The 23,357-nt window shown below is 37.8% G+C and overlaps 1 protein-coding gene across 2 annotated transcripts; it reads right to left on the reverse strand.

The window, feature by feature from the left end:
• Positions 1-4,660: 4,660 nt before the first annotated feature.
• Positions 4,661-22,438, reverse strand: LOC127934158 (helicase with zinc finger domain 2). 2 transcript variants are annotated; one of them, XM_052531352.1, is made up of 19 exons: positions 22,304-22,438; positions 20,202-20,767; positions 19,623-19,730; positions 18,990-19,510; positions 16,804-17,448; positions 15,083-15,875; positions 13,834-13,906; positions 9,570-13,650; positions 9,293-9,378; positions 8,724-8,861; positions 8,423-8,578; positions 8,204-8,348; positions 7,890-8,009; positions 7,572-7,764; positions 6,658-6,792; positions 6,360-6,581; positions 6,017-6,182; positions 5,734-5,901; positions 4,661-5,570 (listed from the first exon to the last, which is right to left on the reverse strand). In XM_052531352.1, exons 2-19 carry the CDS (start codon positions 20,715-20,717, stop codon positions 5,458-5,460), a joined length of 8,379 nt encoding a protein of 2,792 aa, XP_052387312.1. In that variant the 5' UTR covers positions 20,718-20,767; positions 22,304-22,438; the 3' UTR covers positions 4,661-5,457. The 2 variants fall into 2 exon arrangements, with proteins under 2 accessions (XP_052387312.1, XP_052387320.1); XM_052531360.1 differs by having other exon boundaries at positions 22,338-22,427.
• Positions 22,439-23,357: the final 919 nt, after the last annotated feature.

Consider the following 23,357-nt stretch of genomic DNA (forward strand, 5'->3'; position numbering starts at 1 on the left):
AATGTTTCTTATTTATCTCTCTCTGTCTCTCGCTCTCTCTTTCTCTAGAGTTGAAGCCTACAGCCATTCTATCCATGCAGCAACTGATGGAGAAGGGGTTCACTTTGGTGCTGTTGTGATGTTGTCACAAAAAAGACATGTATATACAGTACAGACCAAGAGTTTGGACACACCTTCTCATTCAAAGAGTTTTCTTTATTTTCATGACTATGAAGATTGTAGATTCACACTGAAGGCATCAAAACTATGAATTAACACATGTGGAATTATATACATAACAAAAAAGTGTGAAACAACTGAAAATATGTCATATTGTAGGTTCTTCTTTTGCTTTGATTACTGCTTTGCACACTCTTGTCATTCTCTTGATGAGCTTCAAGAGGTAGTCACCTGAAATGGTCTTCCAACAGTCTTGAAGGAGTTCCCCGAGAGATGCTTAGCACTTGTTGGCCCTTTTGCCTTCTGTCTGTGGTCCAGCTCACCCCTAAACCATCTGGATTGGGTTCAGGTCCGGTGACTGTGGGGGCCAGGTCATCTGGCGCAGCACCCCATCACTCTCCTTCTTGCTCAAATAGCCCTTGATGCCTTCAGTCTGACTCTACAATTTTCATAGTCATGAAAATAAAGAAAACTCTTTGAATGAGAAGGTGTGTCCAAACTTTTGGTCTGAACTATAATATATATATATATGTATATAAATAAACATTCTTGAATCATTCTTGTGTCTTGTCTTGCCTCTCAACAACTTTTAAAATATTGGCAGTAATTTAGTGACTCCATACACTGATTCCAACTTTAACTTACCTGATAATGAGCTAATTCCCCTTAAGGAAGTGAATCAATATACTGTATAATTCAAGAGACAATTCAAGACTTTTAAGGTTCTTCATTTTTACAATTATTTTAACATTGATATACAACAATTTTACAAAATTTATATTTCATTTATATTTTGTGTAAATTCATGTTTAAATTTAAAATTGTGACTCAAAGCACACTTAGTAATTTAACTCTGCTGCATTTTGAATCAAAAATCACATTTAAAAACATGCTACTGAGATTAATATATTGATGCTATATACAAAGTAACGTGACTGCAAACTAAACCAACAGGATACTAGAACTGCGTTCCTGAAACTGCAGCCATGGCTATATTGGCCAGTACTGTAGGTGGCGCTGTCAGGAAAAACTAGGGTCCTAGAACTGCGGGCCAGATCTGCGGTCCTGAGTCTGCAGCCTCCAGTTGTGCAGGAACATACTATTGGGACCCGCCAGGGGAGCCTTTATCCATTTAAAAAACAATAAGGTAGTCCACACGACTGGTGAGTAGTTTTTCTAAGGGTTTGTGTGAGGAACACACAAAAATGTAGGCCACTATTTATTTATAATCTTCAGTCAAACTGTGTGGATCTCAAATATAAGTTGTGGTCGCGTCTATAACATGACACGCTACACAATGGCGTCCTAACATCCAGCAGCGCCATTTTTAATTGAATGTGACAGCGGAGAATTCAAAGTGAAAAACCGTCAGTAAATAAAGAACAGAATTTCACTTTGTTCATCAGAATCAAATAAATGGAATGGTTTAAGAAAACTTGATTAAGTCTTTTGGCTTTTACTCTTTGTACATTTAAAAATATCTTTAATCTTTAATTATGGATGGGTGTATCGATCCTTAAAGGTACAGGTTGTCGGACCTGCCACTAGAGGGCGCACTACCAAAACAATAACAATCGCGTGGTTTGATGACGCTAAGAAGGGGCGTGGAATGATGGTATTTGTTGTCTTCTACCCAACCGCTGATGGCCATCAACCAGACGAAGAGATAAATCATGGATTTAACATGAGTTCAACGATTTGCGCAAGTAGATTACATACAAAGTCAATGCAAAGACGCGATCAGAATATGGATCAGACGCATCCTCGCGCGGGTCTAGAGACGCGTTGCTCATAACACTAATCTTGTTGATCATTATAAAAGCATATGTTTTCTGTAATGACACGAACCAAAACTCACCTGTCGAGTAAAACACGAGTGAGATCTGCATTTCTTTCTAGTTGAAGTTTGTCGCGAAGTTACTTCCGCATTTGTCCACGACACTGTTGTCATGTGGTTTCTACATCAGTAAAGGCGGTAACAAAAATTAACTAACGTCATTGACAGGTGACTGCACTGTCCCGTGTCACTGTTTAGAATGGGAATTTTCTCATGATTTACAAGTAGTTGAAAACATTAGAGATATTGTAGTAATCAACTGGACAAAATATATAACACTAGCCTAGTGGTTTTTGGATATTTTACTGCAAATATCTTACAAATTGTACCTTTAGGTATCGATATATCAATAATGTTACTGATGCAAGTATCGAAAGTATTAATTCACAAATAAAAATGTACTCTAGTGTGTCTTTTACCAGTGATTTTATTTAAAAATAAATACAATATGCATTTAATTGGACAAATAACATATTACTGAATTACTGTGAATTACTGTGACAGAACTATTTTCCTGCTCATCTGAACACACAAATGCTGAAAGCCACTATCAATCAATCACAGAGGCTATTCGTTCACTCACATCTGACAGTGCATTCAAAAAGGGCTGCTTTTAATATAAAGTGGGTATCATTACCCATTTTACTCTTAGTAATTTAATACATTTCTTTAATTAAAAAGTTCCGCTTTGAAGTATCAGTATTGATACTTTAAAAGTATATGTATCGTATCAAAAACAAAATAAGTGGTAGCCCAATTGCCCTCTCTATAGAGAGGAGTAACAAATTTTGGGAACCTGTAATGTTGCCTTGTGGCTTTTGGTGACACCTGTATATCTGCAGCTGTTCCTATCAGGCCAAAATGTTTTTGAGGTATAAAACAGAAAATTTTAAAAGTGACCAGAGTAAATTGGGTAACTTTAAAGCCATTATGTGAGAAATCGAAAGAAGTAACAGATCGGTACAGTTCGGTAAACCTGCATTGCTCTCTTTTCAGATTTGGTGACTTTGCTGTATATTTGCTGCTGTTCCCATTAGGTCAAAATGCTTTTTTGTGGTATGAAACAGAGGAGTTTAGACAACACCAGAGTGAATTGTATGCAGGACTTCATTCAGTCTGGTTAAACCCCGCCCCTTCATGTTCATGCTTTCCTGCCTCGCCCATAATCTTGTTTCTTGTTTATAATATGGTAATGGGTGTAATGTGATGGCCATTTAGAGTTATCTGCTAATGTAATAGATTTGTGAGTGGTACAACACAATGTTAAGCCTTACCATACTCATAACATTTCACCAATCTACACAAGGAAAATAATCCTTCAGTGTCCCCTCAATGCCCAATAAATAAAGTCTCAAACAGGTTACACTACTCCATGCCATCAGACTGAGCTTCAGTTCAAGTGTGTGTTCATTGCCATATAACTGACATACAATAGAACATATGTCAAAGCTTTTTCAGTCGTAGATAAAGTAATAAATAATAAAAAACAGTAAAAAAAATAAAAATAAAAATAAAACTTCAAATCAGTAGGAGCTTGGGTGAGTAATTTGATATAGGAATGCTGGTTTCGAATAATCAGGATTCTGAATTTGTGCTATAAGAGAGTAGTAAAAAGAGTGTTTTAGTGACAGATTTCGTAATTTCTTGCAATAAAACCTGTAAAATATATTAATATGTGGTAGGTAGCTGGTTTAAGCAGAATAATGACTTTATTCTAGTACTCTTCTCTGTTTGTGCTGACCCCTGGTGGTTAGTTGTGGGAATTAAGGAATCCTCTTTTTTATGTTGGCCGAGAGAGCTCAACGCGCTGCAATTTAAGAAAACACATGCAAATTGAAAAAACACTGGCAAATAAAAAAAACAAAACATTTTTGATGCAAATCATCACAACACATGCAAATAATGAAACGATAAACAAATAAACAAATCCATCATAACACATGTATATAACGAAACGCGCTGCAAAATCTCACAACACATGCATATAACAAAACGCGCTGCACCACCAATTTCGATAGGTGTAAACCAAGCTCTGGGTGCCTGCTCGGCCTTTGAGAAAATGAGAACTCAGACTGGCCGATCTGGAATCTTCCCCTTATGTCGTCATATGTTGTCATTACGGGAAAGGTCATCTCCCCTTTCTCTGCTTTGCCCGCCAAACATTTACGTTACAGTCGCAATGTCAGCACAGGCGTTGCAAACAGACTTTTACTATTTGGATTCGACAGCACGGCAACAAACAGTGAGTAAAAGTGTTCATTAATGCCTGATCTGTGATCAGTGATTTATAATGTGTAGAAAATTATTCAAGTTCACACAGACTTTCTTTCTAAATAGTTTAATACTGTTTCTGCATTGCAAATGCGTTGCAATGACGAGATCACTGCATTCACGCGATAAACAGACTGCCTACTCAATGTTCATCACCGCAGCCTTTCATGTGATGTGAAAAGCTCGAAAAAAATAATGCTATAATCAACACTTCCACGATTCGTTAATCTTGACAGCTGTAATAGTAAAAAAAAACATAGTAAAAGTATTTGAGAGGGGTTCCACATGTAATACGTATTTCGAATGCAAAGATGTCAGCCAATCACAACAAGAGTCTCACAGCAGACACGCCCATTCAAACAGAGCATTCAAACCAGAGGACTAAAATCAGGATATGAAAATGCCTTTTATTTCTAAATTTTAAATGTAAAAATCATACTAACAATATAAGTACACCCCCAGGAAACATTAAAAAGCATAAAAAAATTATAATCCTAAAAAATAAACATAATGGGACCTCTGCGTAGGCTTGACTTTTTGCAGCTTAAATGTTAAATAACTTTTTAAAAATCACTTTCTTCATCTACTCAAAAATGTTAAACATACAAGCCATTTATATATCTGTGATTTGTAAGACATTCTTTTCATTAGTGAATATGATATAGCACTCATACAAATATAGCTGCTACACTTACATTGTTGCATTTTGTACTACAGTAGGACTGTGGTAAATTGACATTACCCAGCAATGTAAAAAAAAATATATATAATAATAATAATAATAATAATAATAATAAAATTATAGAAAGATTCTGAAAAAAAAATTTTCTCACTGCAGAGGACTGGTTTACTATATTTAAAGCAAAAATAAAAATAACAAAAATGCAGATACGGCAATGATAGACCAAGAAATGGCTCAGCAGATCAACAGTTACAATACACTATTTCAAAATTTTAAAAACAAATGTTTTTTTTTTTGTGAAAATATATTAATTATTATATCTTTTTTAACAATCAATCAACAAGAGTTGGTATAATTATAATGCATCAAAATATATGTAATTTCTTCTCTCAAGCTGCCAATGTTTTACATTGATTAAAATGTGAAGAATTTAGACTGTATGGGTAAAAATATAGTCTTAAAAAACACTAAGTGTAATATTCTTCAAGATTCAACTTTAAAATCTGATTTAACGGACATTGTGTACTGTAATCTGGCCTGCAGAGACCACACAGCCTTGACCTGAATAATGTTTCAGTAGTTTCTTCCATGCTGTGCTGCAGTTCAGTACCTCCTGATTGCCTAAAGCACAGAATTAAATATATTAATATCTTAAAATAGTAATGGTAGTAGCAAGGATTCTAGAGTTATTTTCCATAAAACATAATTTATTTATTTTTTTAGATATTTGTATATGTATTTAGTCATTTGTTAAACAACTAGATGAATGTAATATATGGAATACCCAGAATGCATAGCCCATCCTGTGCTCTTGTGATCCCCACATTGATCTGGTTTTCATCGCCCACAAAGCCAATGTGATTGGAGAGCCATTCCCTTGAAGGTTCAGGTTCAATCTTGTTGCTGGGGCAGGAGCGAACCATTGACAGAATCACATACCGCCACTCACTGCCTGCAATCACATTATCATGCTCCCTTATTTATAATGAAGCTTGAATATGACCACAAATATTAATACAATTTTATGTAAAAGCCCAAATACAATAGTCTTCAATAAAAAGCGTCACCTTGGCTCTTTGTAATGGTGGTGACTGTGACTCTCTCCATCTGGGGGTCCTTGGACTTTCTGAGTCCATCTCTGATCTGGGCCACCTGTGCATTGTATGGTGACAGAATGGCAATGTCCTCCTGCCTCACATGGCCCGCTGACACCAGCTGATGACAAATCTCAACCTGCATAAGAACACATTCAAACACATCTGGGCTGCTAATTCCAACTTCTAATTTCTAAACTTTATTTTAAGTATTTTATGAGGTAGTCGCAAATACTGTAGGTTCTATTCAGAGTTTGGCGTCTGATGTAAATGGGGTACTTTTTTTGATAGGTTTCATATCTTATCTTTTACTTACAGCTTTTTTAACCTCTTCAATGTTGGCTTTTGAGTTCTCGTTCCCCCGTGCAGTTGGAACAACCAAACTAATCTCATCACCTTGTATGTCTCCAAACAGAATGTGTTTGCTTTGTCTTTTTGTTTCAGTTTTAATATGTAGCACGCTGGTCCGTTCATCCACTTTAGTTATCAGCCTACCCTGATAGTATGCCTCTGATGGAAATTTGCAGATCTCTTCATGCTGAAGAAAGAATCCCACATTAAATGTGTACAGTATGTAAGCATGAATGTGAAGCATGTATGTGTTTGTCTTGTACCATTCTGTACTGGGTGTCAAGCAGTAGTGCTCTATCCATGTAACGTTCAAAGAGAGAGTGTGTCATGCCCAGTCTCCGCACATGCTCATTCTTCACTATCGGACGCAATTGCTTGTGATCCCCCAACAGCACGACCTGCAAGACATGTACCGTATTTTTCTGACTATAAGTCTCACCCGAGTATAAGTCTAATCAGTCCAAAAATACGTCATGATGAGGAAAAAAACATATATAAGTCGCACTGGACTATAAGTCACATTCATTTAGAACCAAAGACAAAGAGAAAACATTACCATCTACAGCCGCGAGAGGGCACTCTATGTTTTCAGTGTAGACTACAGGAGCACTGAGCAGCATAGAGCGCCCTCTCTCGGCTGTAGACGGTAATGTTTTCTCTTGGTTCATTTCTCTCGGTTCCTGTCAAATTAATTTTGATAAATAAGTCGCACCTTACTATAAGTCGCAGGACCAGACAAACTATGAAAAAAAGTGTGACTTATAGTCCCGAAAATAAGGTATATATTATTGTATGACAAGGCCAGGAACTGAAAACCCTCATGGAAGGTTCTGAATGAATAATTAAGCATAATTCTGTGCAGTGTGTGATTTTCAAACTTTGTTTATTCTGCCTCTAAGTTTCTAGTGTACTGTTTTTAAAGGTGAGCTGGTAAAGAGTTATTTGTGTCCAGCAGCTTCATTTGAATTCTCTGTGTAGTGTGCTTTAAAGGGTGTTTTTTAAGGTTAGCTTTCTTCCGAAGCCCAGTTGCAGTACTTTAATGAATAATTTAGGCTGTGCAGGCAGTTGTTTTTTGCAAGACTAGGTCATGTGGTTTGCAGCAAGTTTTACGTCCAGTCTGTATAGTTCATATTATTTTTGACTGGCTTGTTTGTTATGGGTCAAGAGTCACACTGACCTTCTCAGGTTTAAAGCTGACCAATGGGACAAGCGTCTGGGGTTCTGTTGCCATGGCACACTCATCAATGAGGATCTGTCGTGCACTGAGTGTCTTGGTGAGGTTTGGGGAGGCAGCAGCCGTGCAAGTGCATAGAATAATATCATGCCTTTCCAGTTCATGCAAACGTGCAGAATTTAGCAGCTTTTTATATCTGAGGATACACATGCATTTACATAACACACTTATTGTTAAATACGGAGATGTGCTTATGAGAATGACGATGGAGATTATGCTAAAAGTAAAGGAAAGAAAGGGGGAAGACGCATTAGAACTTACTCTTCTATGTCTGCATCTGTCAGTGAATGGGGGTTATGAGAAATTCTTTCATCAAATTTCTTTATTTCTTGAGAGCAGGGGTTATGACTCATTCGAATTCTGTGATGAAGTGATATTTCCCTAGACAAAAGGATGTAAAAATTGAGTACTGTACAGATAAACTATGCAAAAACATTATTCCACAGTGAAAAAGTATTTATTCCGTTTTGACCCTCTGTACTTAAAATTTCAGCTAGTGACAGTTTTTTAAGCCATTTCATCATAACTCTTTCATTATAGATTAAATAACAGAGTACAATATCAAATATGAGTACTTGAGCTCAGGTTTTGATCGCTCTTGGCGCAGTGATTTCTGTGATAACTGAAGGTTGCTGCCGGGGTAGGGAAACTCCTGCATCTCCATCTGTCTGCTGTACACGCGTAGTTGCTTCAGCTTATGTCCAAACTTGAGCAGGAATTCTGTACACACAACACAATCAAATAAATACAAGTTTATCCTTTACACAAATTCTAGTTTAAAAAAAAATAATTACCTGCAACTACATCCACAGACTTGTTTGACGGTCCACAGTAAAGTATAACTTCCCTTTTCTCTTTGTCTTTCACATCCTTCAGCTTCCAGGGATTCTTAGTGTTCAGCTGTGAGAACCAGTACACTATGTACGCTCCTACAACTGTCTTTCCTGTTCCTATAAAGAATAAACAAGAGGCACTTTTCAGTCACATTAAGAAACATTTAGGAAAATTATAGTAAAACTCCCTTCCTAAGTCCATAAACTTAAGAGTCTATCTGGGATCTTTAAGATAAAAAACTGTATATGGTTAATGGGTAACCTGGAGGCCCTTGAATGACGGTGAATTTGCTGTTCAGAGCATGCTCCAAAGCTTTAAACTGGCTTTCATTCAGTCGAGGCAGACCTGCTGGTGGTTCCTCTCTCATAAGCACATATAGATATACAGCTGGATTAGAGCCTGTGGATTGATAGAAGCGAAAGTACCTTAAAAACCAAGGGACTAATGAAACCAGTGTAATTTTATACATTTTCGCTCACACTGTGGTGTTAAAATGTATATAAAAAAGAGAAGCTAATAAGACACTAACATCCTGTCTAGGTATATTATTAATAAATAAACAGAAGCATACTATATCAATCTAAAATTGTACTGTTTCTTATGAAGTATAAATGATGATGTAATATACTGTACTGTTTTGCAAAGAACAGTGGGTCTCATTCACATACAGTATGTATGAAATCAGCATTTTAATATTTTCAATATGGGTCTCTATTATAGGGGTTTTATGTGTTTGAACTTGTTTTGATGATGCACACTTGGCATTTCTTAAGGATCTTGCTGTTCATGCTCTCACTCAACATATGACAGTATATGAATTTAATGCATACTTTCTTTTGGAATCCGGTGTCTTAGTGCAATGTTCTTAACAAGTTCATTAGCTGCTGTTAAATTATTCACTGCACTTTCCTTCCGTCTGGATGAATCAAGCAAAAAACAAAACAAAACAACAACAAAAAAATAGGCATCAATACATATCATGGTTGTCGTAACTTTGCATCTATATAATGAACAAAATATTTTTAAAAACCGATAAATAAATATCCAAAAATTGAATAATGAGATTTGGTGATATGGTGGTTGTGGTGTGATGAGTCTCATGCTTACATCTCTGGAATGAGTTTTGGGATGATCTCCACTGTGAATGTGGCATCCCTCTTGAACTTTGGAATGTTTATGGATGCATATTTTATGATAAAGTGAATAATTTTGGACTTATTCACACTGTTTTCCGAAGGATCCAAACACTTAGTTGTCACACCATGGGCCACCCAAGTGAAGATTTCTGGATCCAGCTCTGACTGATCTGCTTGGTTCTGCTTTCTGCTTCCTCTTTTTCGGATACAGAGCAAACACCTGGCCAGGTTAAATTCAATTGCCCACTTCTTGACATATTCCACAGGCAGAGAGAAAGTTCCAGAGAGTCTGGAATCATCAAAAGATGTAATCCAAGTTATGTGCACATTGTCTATGACAACACAATCACTGTCATCTACAGCAGTTGCCGCAGACTCCATGTCACATAGGGGCTTCCATGTCTCCACATATTCCTTTACATCCTTATAGTTACCTTTGGATGGGCGGTTTGCAAGTTTGGAAAAGCACTTAATAGGATTGTCAGTATGTTCCACACAGATCTCAAAGGTTGAACTCAAACTCAATAACTGTACAGTAGGCACCCAGTAGCCCCTGTCCCTTTCTGAGGTCAGCTGGACCTGCACAGTGTCTCCAACCTTCAGACAGAGTGCGAAGTCCGTGTAATGATCCGCTTCAGACATAAAAGTGCAATCAGGATCAAATCCAGAGATATGCACTTCACTTGTATCACTGTGATCTCTCACATCTGCTTTCAGTACAAGGGACTTTGCCTCTTCCCACTGTTCATCTCGTACTGCCTCAACAATGGCATGCCAGGTGTTTTGCTGTATCTCTGAACAGAATTTCATGTTCTGCAGTGGTGTCTGGGTCATGCTCATTGAGTACATTCGTTTTTTCCAAGTCAGTGTCACTTGATTCTTGTCAAATACTGGTTGATCCTCAAGTTGTAAATTGCTGTACTTAACAGGAAGCTTGTCCGGGAAAGTTCCGTTGTCAAATGGAAATGATAGTTTGAAACTTTCACTGTCACGTCGAACAATGGTGACAAAAGCCACTTTGTATGAGCTTTGTTTTTGTAGGTTGACTGCGAGATATAGTGACTCTGCTTTGCTTTCATACTCCCATGCCCTCATTTCTCCTGTTTTACATTTTTCACACATCAGCTCAATGTCTATCTGAGAGTACTCAACAGGACAATCACTGATAACGGCATGCATGAGCCTCTGGAGAACCACATCTATGTACCGGCGAATGGGTGAGGATGCATGTGTGTATGATTCCAGATTTAACCAATAGTGCCCAAGTAAAGCATCTTTGCAGGAGAGTGAACGAATGAAGAATGCTTTATTGGTAATGGCCCTTAATTGAGCAATTGCTGGAGCTAACTGTGGATGAATGTCATCTGTAGAAATGAGATCAGCCATTCTGTAAAAGTCACATGTCAATGCTGCTGATTCAATCTTTTGCCACACAGATGTATGAATGACGAAACTGCCAGAGTTCTGCCCAATATCTGAATCCAGACGTTCCTCCAATGCACGGAGGGACCCAAACTCCTCATTTTCTCTCTTCAGTCTCCCAACCAGTTCAGGTGAAGCTGTCACTGGATTGCTAAAAGTGTTCGGTAATGGAGTTTCGTGATTAATCAGCTGATCACTAGCTTTTTGAAACATCAGCATCAGCTCCTCCATCATTAACCTGCACTTGCTGTCTTCTGATGATCTGAGATCAGCAGGACTGTAGCTGCCCATGTGTCCAGAGAGTCTCTTTTGCTTGTGATCAAGTGCAAATCTATAAGCCACGAGGATGCAGCCTTCTAGAGAATCACACTTCATTTCATTTTCACCTGGCTGGATGATGATGCTGTCAGTTTCATTGTAGGACAATGCACTGCTTGACTTTATGCGGGAAAGCACCAACTTTCGCTCTACTAGTCTGCCTTTTTCTTTATCCACTGTCAGGATTAAGGAGATAGCACGACGATTTTTGCCTGGCATAAAACTCCACATGTTTGATTGTGCAGTCAAGTTCTGAATATTGTTCTGAGACACATAGCTAAAAAAATCTACTTTGTGAACACCAATTTCAAAATGACATTCCGAGTCACTGACAGAGATTGCATCACGTAGGTGGCTTGAGTCACCATCAGGGTAAGGATGATTGTTAGGGTAAACATCTATAGACTCTGGAGAATACACAGTGAATGTGATCATGTTATTTAGGTCCACTCGATTTCTGTCGATATGAAATGTCAGGTGCGAGGACAAAGGAACTTCCATATGTCGATCACTGATCATGTTTAATTGTTCTGCCATAGGAGGAGCCAGACACCTCAGAGGAGTGCAGAGTTTAGTGTCTGTGTGTTCTGTCAGAAATTTTGACACTTCATGGTTAAACATTATGTTTAACTCTTCAACCATTAGATTTGCTTCTCTCTCCCCTGGCTTCCGGTGTTTATCAGGTTGGGCATAGTTCCAGTCTTCTTTGAGTCGTGCTTTTCGATGGCTTCTGGCAAAGCGGTATGCCACTCTGACACAGTCCTCTAAAGTATCAAATCTTAGCTCGCCATCACACTGACTTACTATATACTCAGCCTCCGTGTAGGTCAGCTGCTTTTTAGATTTGACCTTAGAGAGGTAAAATTTCCTTTTTTTGATAAGGCCTGTTTGCTTTTCCACTGTGACAATTAATGAAATGGCTTTGCGATCTTCATCTGGGAGAAGACTCCAATACGTGGTGGCAAAATGTTTTGGGAACATGAATGCAGGTTCTTTTCCAGGATCATAAAAAGTTGCTCCCATCTGTTTTGCGAAGCTATCAAGTGAACTGTCCTTAGACACGAAACTAGCCACATCTGCAACATGAACGCCTATTTCATAGCAGCTTCCCAGATTGTTAACACTAATGGCATCATCCAAGTCTCTAGCTGTGGGTGGATCAACGGTAAAGGTTTGTAAACCTCTGAAATCTCTTCTTTTCTCGTCATCAGTTCCATCAGCTTTCATCTCTAGAAATGTATCTTCTTGCAGTAGAGGTGTTAATTTAAACTCTGATTTTAAAATCTCAAGTCCCTCCTCTAAAGATGTCCCAATTGGTAGAATATTAATAACTTTGCCTAGCGGAAAGGAACAGTGTTCTTTCCAGCCCAAAATCTGCACAACAAAAACATAGTCCTGTTTTATTTGTTCATCAACAGGAAAATGTTCTGTAATTGTCCAATTGCCATTGGCATACTTCCATACTGGAATCAAATTGCGAGTCTCTTTCTTTGTCAAGATGCGTATTTTGGTGGTGTTATTATTGAGGGGTATCATCACTTTTGGCACCAAATTTTTGGCAGTGTTCTGTGTTCGTTTGTGATAATTTTCATCCTCTAAAAAACACACAAATTCAGAGGATGTAGGTTGTCTGTTTGTGTAACCTAAAACTTTCCCAGTAAGACAGCCTTCATGATCTCGTCCAGTCTCAACCACAACTTCATCCCCAGGGAAAGTCATGCCAATGTTTTTCCTTCCTTTAACATGAATGTGTTCAGATGGATTGTCATAGGGTAGTACATAACCTGACTGGTGGCCCTTCATCACCAGTTCTCCATGCTTGTATTTAGCAGGGTATTTCCTGACCAGCTCCAATAGGTTTTCTTTTTCAGAAGAAGAGAATAAAGGTCTTTTTTGTTCATTCTCTTCATCTGATTCCTGTACATCGGAACCATAGTCATCCATCTCTTTCAAAATAGCATCAGTTTCAGCCTGGAGAGGTACAAAAGTCTCAGACATGTCTACCTTTTCTGTCTTTTGAAATTTAGAAATTTCCAATACTTCCAGTTGTAGGATGTCTTGGGTAAAATTTTCTGGTTTCATGCTGTCTTTGCTGATGCAGTGTTTTATGTAAGACCTCCAGATTATTGAGCACTTTCCAAAACAACAAAGAGCACCAGCATCTCCAACTACAATCACCAGTGATCGGGCTCTGGTCAAGGCAGTGTTCAATGCACGGATGTCATCAAAAAACTCTGGGCAGCTTAACTCTGACTGAAGAAGCCTGTCTCTTGTCTGAACTGTTGATATTATGATGACCCTGAACTGTTTCCCTAAGGACACAGAAATTGAATGGGAAAGTTATCATTTAGAAATAATTACAATAATAAAACATTAAATAATGAATGAACAGACATTAATAAAAGGTAATACTGAGATTATTTCACTTTTGTCTTGATTAATCAAGCATGTTTCCTGAGCTTCAGCAGACAGTATTGTTTTGAACCCCACAGTACCTTGAATGTTTGCTAAATTTTGAACAGAAACATGAGCTCCTTTCTGGCGGAGATGATTTTTGATGACCTCAAGCTGAAGAAATGAAAGAGAAAGGATGTTTTGATGATGTATTTGATGATCAGTATTGTGACTTTAACCAAATTCAAGCCTTTAAAAACTTTTATATTATCACTACTATAATTTTGCAGTGTTTTTAAAATATTTTTTCCTCAAAATGACAAAGAAATTTAAATCAAACCGTTAAGGAATTCACATTATACATTATACATTACTTAGAATTCACACAGAATACGTTTTTCCATTCCAATGCACAACTTTTCCTTTGTTTTTTTATGCAAACATGCTAGGTAGACGCGTATGATCGTTGGACATGAGCACCACATTTTTAAAGGGGTCATATTATGCTGCTAAACAGTCATCCATAAAATGTGCTGCACACTTAATATTTGGATGAACTGTTCTGGAACAGTGATGTAAATAAAACTTTACCACTGGTTTCTAGTTGTGTCCTCTTTTGGAAGGCCAAACAAAGTATTTTTGATTTCACAACGAAACAGCATCTCCACAACATGGCACTGGTGGCAACAACGAAGAATCAAATTTACACCTTCTTTCTTTGAGTGAACATTTAGCAGCATTATGTAAATCTTCCCAGACCATGATGTAGAGATGTGGGGGCATGTTAGAATGAGCCATTTTAGGGGTGTGTGGTTGACTTAACTTTTATAAAGAATATCTCTTTGGGTTTGAGACTTTAGTATTTGCTACTTTACAGATCTTTTTTATGCACCAAGAGTTTGTAACACTACAAAGAGAAAGGAAAAATTGTAATTGCATCATATGACCCCTTTAAGAATTAAGAGAAGTTCAACTTTTTACAAACAGCATTGCTCATCAATGTTAGTTCCAATACAGTGGACCAATCAGAAGATCCTGGAGGAGGAGCAAGCATTGCAAGCTTTTGTTTACAACAGAAAGTTGGCATGACAACTGTTTTACTCCCTGGAAACATGGTGAAGGAGAAACTATTATATCTGTTACTGGATAATATCTGAAAAGTGCATCTCGAGAACCCCGCATTCTGCACTGTTTTCTGCACACTTTTTAAAACAATTACTGAGCACTGCGTCTAGCATTTTTAGATGCAAATATGCATTCTGTGTGAACAGCCACTTACAGTATGGCATTAATAATTTTATTCATAACTCATTTCCCATATGTCCAATGTATAAATGCTTTGAATTGTACCTGTTGGCCTTCACTAAGAACACAGATTTGCCTTGGCTCTTTATCACCCCATTCCATCGGCCAGTCTGTCAGAAGCTCTTGCACCATGTTTATCACACTGTGGACCTCAGCAAGATTGAACCAAGACATGGAGGTGGAATTCAGATGGCATTCTCCTCTGACATGCTGAAACATCAGGGGGTGTAACCTTGGGTGGGGAGGGACCTCTCCTTTGGCCTTGATTCCATCACTTACATAGAAGTGAGTGGATACAAAGTCCACTATTTCTGCAGTGGAACGATAGTTTTCGTTAAAGATTACCCTGCTTTTCTTGGCAATGTTGCTGCTCTCATCCTGATAGTAGTGGAAGAGACGATTGAGCAATGTGTGTTCTGATCGTTTTTCATCGGTTACAGAAAAAAGTTTTGGAGCCATCTGCATGTGGTCTCCTGCCAAAACCACTCGAGTGCGTTTGTCTGCTAAGCCCAGAGCCATAAGTGCTTCACCCTCCAGCATCTGAGATGCCTCATCAATCAGAATATGACTAAAGAATCCTTCAGGAAGCCTCAGCTCACGGAGATGCCTTGTCATCGATGTGGTGGTTATAATGATGCGGTGTGACTCGAGATCAGAGCGTGCTGGGTGGATGAAAGACTGTCTATCTGGAGAGCAAAGACAATATTTCTGAGTGATGTCATCAGTTGCCTTGATGGAGGCCCCACCTCTGTTTGCCTTTATCCTGAGTATTTTGAGGTTTGGGTGTCCATTTGCAATGTATGGATGGAAGTGCTCGCTGACATATAAATCTGCAGAACTACAGGAAACAAAGTTAAAAAAATTTGATTTCTTAAATGTACATTTTAATAGACAGGAGCTTTTATATTCACAGGGGAAATATTGCAAAGCATATCTATACAAATTAAGTGTTGCTATCTCAATTTAAATAAACAACTGATAATATTGTATTTTATGAACACGTAAGTAACTTTGATTATCCAACCTGTCCTCCAACCAATACGCTTGTATAGGTCGTTTGTCCAAATCCCTGAAATACAACCCATCAGAGCGTATACTACAATTGCGCCCCTATAGGTAAAAGGTCGTTTTCATATTACTGTTTTGTACTCTTTTATTTGCCCTCTGGTTTGCGTTTCGTGTAGCTCAGTTAGTAGATTATTGCGTTATACCTTGATATGTAATCATGCTATCATGTGTTCGATCCCAGGGAACAGACGTGTGCGAAAATGTATATGATCAATAAATCATAATTTAGCATGATTTCTGTGAGGGTTAGGTTTAGGGGTGGGGTTAGGTATGGTCATTCAAACGAATAAGCCACCTACAGTAGTAAAATATGTAGGAAATACTGTGAGATCGGTGTAAAACGCCCACACATTGCATTTAAATAAACGTGCGTTTTGATTGGTAATGACGTTATACGTCAATTCATGACGACAGACGCAACGTGAAACTGTCATTATTTTTACCGCAGCTAGAGGGCGCTTAACTTTAAAACGTAAATATAGGTCGTAATAAATGCTTGCACAAACAACCTATATGGTCGTTTTTTGTTGGAGGACAGGCTCTAAATTATAATTCTGTTGCTGGATAAGACTGAATAAACTATATAGGAATGCATGCCATGTCTACGATTGATTTTTCCTTTTCCAGTTTCTTTCTTCTCACATAATAATGATGTAAAATGAACATATCTCAAACGTATTTATAACGTAGAAACTTACCTGTTAGTATATGTGCAGATGAGCACTTTGTTTTTAGAATGTAGGGCCAGCTTTACTGCCGCTGAGGCAAGACAGAGTGTCTTTCCAGTGCCAAATGGCCCATATATCAGCAAGGGAGGAGCCAATTTATTGACCTCGCACTTGCCAAGGATGAAGTTCAGGGCGACTTGCTGCTTGTTGTTCAATTCACACTGTTTGGTTATGTTCACAGGGACACAACAGTTACTGAAGTCAGGCAGAACATTGTGCAAGTCCGGGAGGTGGTCAATAGCCTGGTGTATCTGACAGAATGTCAGTCTGTCCAACTGAAACTGAACCTCCATTTTACACCAGGTTTCTTTCCTCAGCTGTAGCTCAGACACACACTGTGCACACAGATGAAGACCTATGTGACCCTCACCAGCACCTTGTTTGAGCACCAATGCCTCGTACACATGGTTTCTGCGATCTACAGGCACACTGGCCTTTGCTGGTATGCAGTTCACCAAAGCCATCTGCACCCCTCGTTTAAGCATCATCCCTTCAGGAGAGTCTGGTGTGAGAGAGCAGGATACCTTCAGAGTGGCAAAGAGCTTCCCTGCAGCAGCATAAAACTTACCATCACCCAACTGGTCAGAGAGAAACACTCTCCCACAAACATTTAATCTACAAGTGTGGAAAAAGAAAACAGGACCAACCATTAATATATTGCATATGTAATCTAAAGGTAAAAACAGAGGAAATGAGCATGCACAATTAAATATCCAATATAGATCAATTATAACTCACTAATAAGGACTATAACCCAATATGAAGCAGATAGTCAGTGTATCCCTACTGATAAACAATGTATTTATTTTTGGCTTGGTTTGAAGGTCACAGAACCAATTTGGGTGAAGACTATATACCTGCATAGTATTATCAAACTCAGAGGCCATTACATTCTGTGATTTCAGTGTCTCTGATCCCTGAATGAGCTCAAATTCATGTGATGAGGAATAAGTAACATTACAATACAAAGTATTAGATGTAGACATTCTATTCAATAAGTCAAATCTCTATGATTAATTTGTTTACAATGTTTCCATGTGACCCATACTAAGTAGTCTTTGACTCCTCTCTATGCAAATGATTCAAAAACATCATGAGGGACCAAGGAAAAAATGTCTTTGGTTGTAGATGAGAATATGATATAAAATACGTGGTTGCACTTTATTTTACAGTACGTGTACTAACATGTACTTATAGTGTACTTACAGTGTATTTATCTAAGAAAGTTCTGGTAACACAAGGTAACTACATGGGGTAGGGTTAGGTTTAGGGGTAGGTTCAGGGTTAGTACCTAGTTATTACATAGTTATTGTAATTGCTACAATAAGTACATAGTATGTACATGAGGAACAGGACTGTAAAATAAAGTGCTAAATACGTTATTGGACTAAGATAAGCATGTGGTAATATTTATAATTACATATTGGATATTTGTTTCCATAAGGACATAACATCTCTAGGAAGAACAAAACCAATAGTTATAATAGAATCTATCTGTGAACCCAAACCTGAATCTGTTTATACACATCTCCATTTTATCTATACATTATATCAAGATGTGTTGAACTTTGGCCACATTTTATACTATAATTAGAACAGGATTGAATTTGCATTTAAAAAGAAGTAAATATGGCCAAACAATATGTCCTTGATCAAAAAAGATAAAAAGATCCACCTTATTTTTAACAGGCACAGCCAAAATAAAGGTGCAAAAACAGTAGGTTATGCTGCTTGATGTTACAAACTGGTATTTGTTGTTATTTTATTTGAACTTATTATTTCAATCATGAACATACTGGTTAGTAGCATATATAAGCCTTAACATTCACTGCAGCTGATTCTGAAGGTTTAATTGTTTTCAGCATTGTTGATTTCCTTAACCAGGGATGGTCAATCCTATTCCTGGAGATCTACCTACCTTTAGACTTCAGTTCCAGCCCTGCTCCAACACTCCTATTTGTAATGATCACGTGTTTCTGATGATCTTAAGTAGCTTATCCAGCTGTGATTGATCAGGGTTGGAGCTGAACTTTGCAGGAGGGTAGATCTCCAAGAACAAGACTGGGCATTTCTGGCATAAAAAATTCTGAAACAAGCACTAACCCATAACCCAAGGGTGTTTCAAGTGGTGTATTATTTCTACAAACTATCTGTACCTGCTAATGAGCTCTTCCTCTGCAATTTCCTCTTTGAAAAGAAAGTGGTGTGCTCTCTCTCTGTAATTGTCACGATGAAGTGGGGAACTGTGATCTGCATAGGGATTGAACTGTAGGTTAATCTGAGGTGGTTTGTATTTACTAAGTAACTGCTCGTCCTTCTCCTTTCTGGCAAAGAAGGGCACGATAACCCTGTTTCCACTGTTCCAGCGCTCATCCGATAGAATCTCAGCACATTCGCTCTCTTCTGCCTCATCTGGCTGGACATGGAACTGCTGACCGACTCTCACCTTCAGCTTCCTGAGCAGAACCGGTCGCATATCAAAATCAAATACCAACCACTGCTCATACACACCGGGCCGGAACGAGAGAAAGGACACACTCAGCTGGTAGGAGTGAGAGGAGTGAAGGTGGTGGCCTGCGATGTATGTGATTGGGGGGAAGGTGTTCTTTAAACTGTCACTCAAAGAGAAAACGGCACCATTTTCTGCTTTCAGTAGAGCTACATGAGCCAAAGACCTCTACACAAACACAAAACACAAATACACACAAGAAAACAAGGTAATCAGTAACCAGTGTGCAATACGGCTGAGTGTAAGATGATGCTGGTTAATGCAGGTTCTGATTTCTGACCTCAGTGGTGATTGTGAATTTCCACCTGATTTCACCATCTTCTTGTAAACAGTCCAAACAGAGATTCTCATCATGTGTAACACACACATCATCCACCTGCTCAGAGATCTGCAAAATATACATATATGTGTCTAGATGTACACATTTTATTGTGGCTTTTGTTCCATTTTAAGTTAGTAGGTAAGTAAAACAATTCAAGTGATAGTTTACCCCAAAATGGAAATTCTGTCATCGCTTACCCTCAAGTTCAAAAACCTGTATAAGTGTCTTTCTTCTGTTGAACACAAAAGAAGAGTTACAGAACTCACAGCCATTGACGTCCATATTATATTGCGAAAGTCAATGGCTGCTGTTATCAATATACTTAATAATATTAAATATTTTGTATTCAGCAGGTGAAAGAAACTAATACAAGTTTGGAACAAGTGGAGGGTGAGTTAAGTATGACAATTTTCATTTTTGAATTATTTTACTTGGCCACTAACTTGAAAAATAACTAAATTGTATCTTTAAAACATTAGTTGTACAGTGTTGCATTAAGTGCAATTTTGTTGTGTAGATTTTTTTAATTTTACTTACAATAAGAATCTCATTGCTGCTGCATCTGTATTCTTCCAGGAGTTTCTCCTGGTAAGATGAAGGTTCATGAGCGCTCGACTGACCATCTTCTTGCCTGCTATGTTCATCCAATCGCTTTCTCTGAGTTATTAGATGAATCAGTGTTTTGTGATCAAGGTTTGTGTGTTTTTGTAAGTTCCACACCGCGGCTTCTTCTGGGCTACTGGCAAAAGTGCAACGGTTGTGATGCATGTAGCACCCGACATCCTCCTTAAAGTACCAACACACTTCATATCGACTAGGTTGTGGGTGAGTGGGCCGCACAGACACAGGGCTCCATTTGTGACCTCTGACCTTTGCTCTGACTAGCAAAAGACTGTGAGAACAACGGTGAGGTGTTGCAATGATGGAGTAAGAAACGTGTGACTTTTTATGAGTACAGACGTTACAAGCAGCTCTCAGCTCATACAGCTGCATAAACGCCTGTAGCTTAGCATCTCTAGACTGTACTGTAGACATTTTCACAGATTCAGACATGAACGCCTTCAGCTGGCACTCACAGTTTCAAATACTGCTGTAGATTCAGCCTAAGGTGAGGAAAGAGAAGAACACAGCTCATCAGATGACCCTTGTAGTGCTCACATTAGAGAGTATGCAAATATAAATCCTGCTATATTTTGACCTTTGAATAGCTATAGGGAAGTAGAAAGACAAGCATTCTGTAATTGTCAGACAGAGTTGTTCTTGTCATGTGAGAAAGAAAATGTGGGGGTGTACAAATGCAAGGTCAAGATTATCATGCACGGAAGACAAAACAAGACTTCTTTTCCCATTTGAGAAGTGCTCACAACGTCTAGCAACCAGATTTAAATGGCATGAAAAAACATGAAAACAAGGGAATTTAACTTCACAGAATCTTTTTTTTTTTAGGTCAGGTAGCATTTAAACTGATATTACTGTAGTTAAAACCTCTTTAGTCTGAAGCCTGGATGTTTTAAGACATGTTAGGATTATTTCACGTCAATATGACAGTGTATAAAAATGGCTTTAGATCATGTAAGGACTGTTTCAGGTCAGTGTGTAATGAAAAACTCTCCAGAAAAACTATGCAAAGTACATTACCTTTGTAATATTGCATTACACAAAAAAATTGCATACACATAAGAATTAATTTCATTGCATATTTATATTCTGGTACACACACAGGGGACAGATATCAAAGCACATTGTTTATTGTTGGGCAGCCCTGTCTAATTAGGAGGCGATTGCTTCAGCCTATAGAGTAAATACAGATTTTTTTATTAGTGCCCAACACTAATACTACCATCATATATCCTCATGTCACAAGTACGCAGACGGTTTTGTGCTGGCACCAGGAATTTATACCAGTTTGATTACTTTTGAATAGTCAGGTTCCAATTCAAGTCAAGTCAAGTCAAGTCACCATAATTTATATGGCGCTTTAAACAAAATACATTGTGTCAAAGCAACTGAACAACATTCATTAGAAGAACAGTGTGTCACTATTGCAAAATGACAGTTAAAGGCAGTTCATCATTGAATAACAAGGTTGACCACTTCAGACACTAAAAATAAATACACATCTTACCACACATCACATTCCGCACATTCACTGCCATAGAGAGATGAGAGAGAGGGTGTTTATAGGAGGAACAGCTATTATTTCCTGATTATGTTCACCAATGAAGGGAAAGTTTTCCCAATAAATGTGCAGTGAAATTGCACTTTTCACGTTGTAAAACGTTTTGTAGTGCTTTTATGTAGCCTCTTTTAAAGCGTAATAAAGAACAGTCGGAGAGCCGTTGTCCTCGTTTTAGTTCCTTTTTCGATTGGATTTACTAAGTTTTCAGACGTTGGTTTTTGCTTATTACGACAAAATAACAACAGTTAGTCTTATTGCTTATTATTCTGCATGATGCTGTTGTAAATTAATCTTGCACTTGCTGTTGGAGTGTCGCATCCAACGGCTGATGAAAGAAACGACAATATTGCATTAGCGCGCGCTTTGCAATTAGATGCCTGACGTAGAAGGCACGCCTGAAACAGAACGGTACTCATCTTTTCCATACAAATAAAACGCTTAATTCATTTTTTTAACATACCTTTACATTTTTGAGTAGAGAAAAGTGAGGTCACCTGAACTTGAACACCTATCCATCACGTGTACACAACGCAAAGCCAACTTCATCATCCTGTACTCATCATTACCGTATTCGTCTGAGTTTCGTTTTCCTGGGAGTGGGAGGTGATCGTCATGGATCACGTTTGCCCTTCCCCTTTTCTATTTGCATAAAGAGAGAGCGAATGTAAAAACAAATGGGTGTCCTTCCATCTACATGTCTGTCTTTCTCATTCACTTGTTTATAATATAAGACAGTGGAAGTCACGCCCATTAAGATCAGTGTAGAATAATTTTAAACAAATATTTAGATATACAGTAGACGTTTTGCATGTGCACGATAATGATGCACAAGCCATTGTGTTTTTAATAGGAAATCAATAGAAACATCTGCTAATTTGGTTGCCCGATATGGAAAATATCGAAAGAGAGGTAAGATGACCTCTGGGTTACACTGACCTGGTGTAAGAGGACCCCTTGTATTCAGTTTTACAGAATGTGTGAATTTTTTTTTTTTATATTATTCTTATTAATATTAAATCTATTTTTAAAGCACAATCCCGGTAAAGGAGAGTAATCTAAAATCTAATCTAAAAGGTAAAAATGTTCAGTTGTCCATGGTTTAATTGAAGATATGATATAATAGCAACATAGTGAACGCAAATTCAATGTTGAACCTAGGTTATAAATTTTAAAGAAAGTGAAGATGTCTTAAAGTAACATCTAATTGGTGGGAATATTAAATAATAACCACATTTATTGCATCTTAAAAGTGTCAAATTTGATCTTTTTAAAAATAAAAAAACAATTTCTACTCCACAAATTCTTCATTAAAAAATGTACACAAAAACTTTGATATTCAGAATAATGCAATGCCATAGATCACTGTTTTTCAGAAACACAATTACACAAAATTAGATTATTTAAACCTCAAAACTGTTTCGCTGACAAATGTTGATGTTCATGTAAAGTGAAAAAATGAAAAATTGTGTAGACATTTATCAAAAGTGCTGGGATTACATTATGTTATGTTATTC

This window comes from Carassius gibelio, chromosome A2 (assembly GCF_023724105.1).
Source record: "Carassius gibelio isolate Cgi1373 ecotype wild population from Czech Republic chromosome A2, carGib1.2-hapl.c, whole genome shotgun sequence".
Taxonomy (NCBI): Eukaryota; Metazoa; Chordata; class Actinopteri; order Cypriniformes; family Cyprinidae; genus Carassius; species Carassius gibelio.

What these genes read in the sequence shown, in the direction of transcription:
- LOC127934158 (XM_052531352.1), bottom strand. Translation starts at nt 20,717, where the DNA reads ATGTCTGAATCTGTGAAAATGTCTACAGTACAGTCTAGAGATGCTAAG. An exon ending in AATTCACAATCACCACTGAG is followed by an intron (nt 19,511 to 19,622) that starts GTCAGAAATCAG and finishes GTGTTTGTGTAG; the next exon opens with AGGTCTTTGGCTCATGTAGC. An exon ending in TTGACACCCAGTACAGAATG is followed by an intron (nt 6,582 to 6,657) that starts GTACAAGACAAA and finishes TTCTTTCTTCAG; the next exon opens with CATGAAGAGATCTGCAAATT.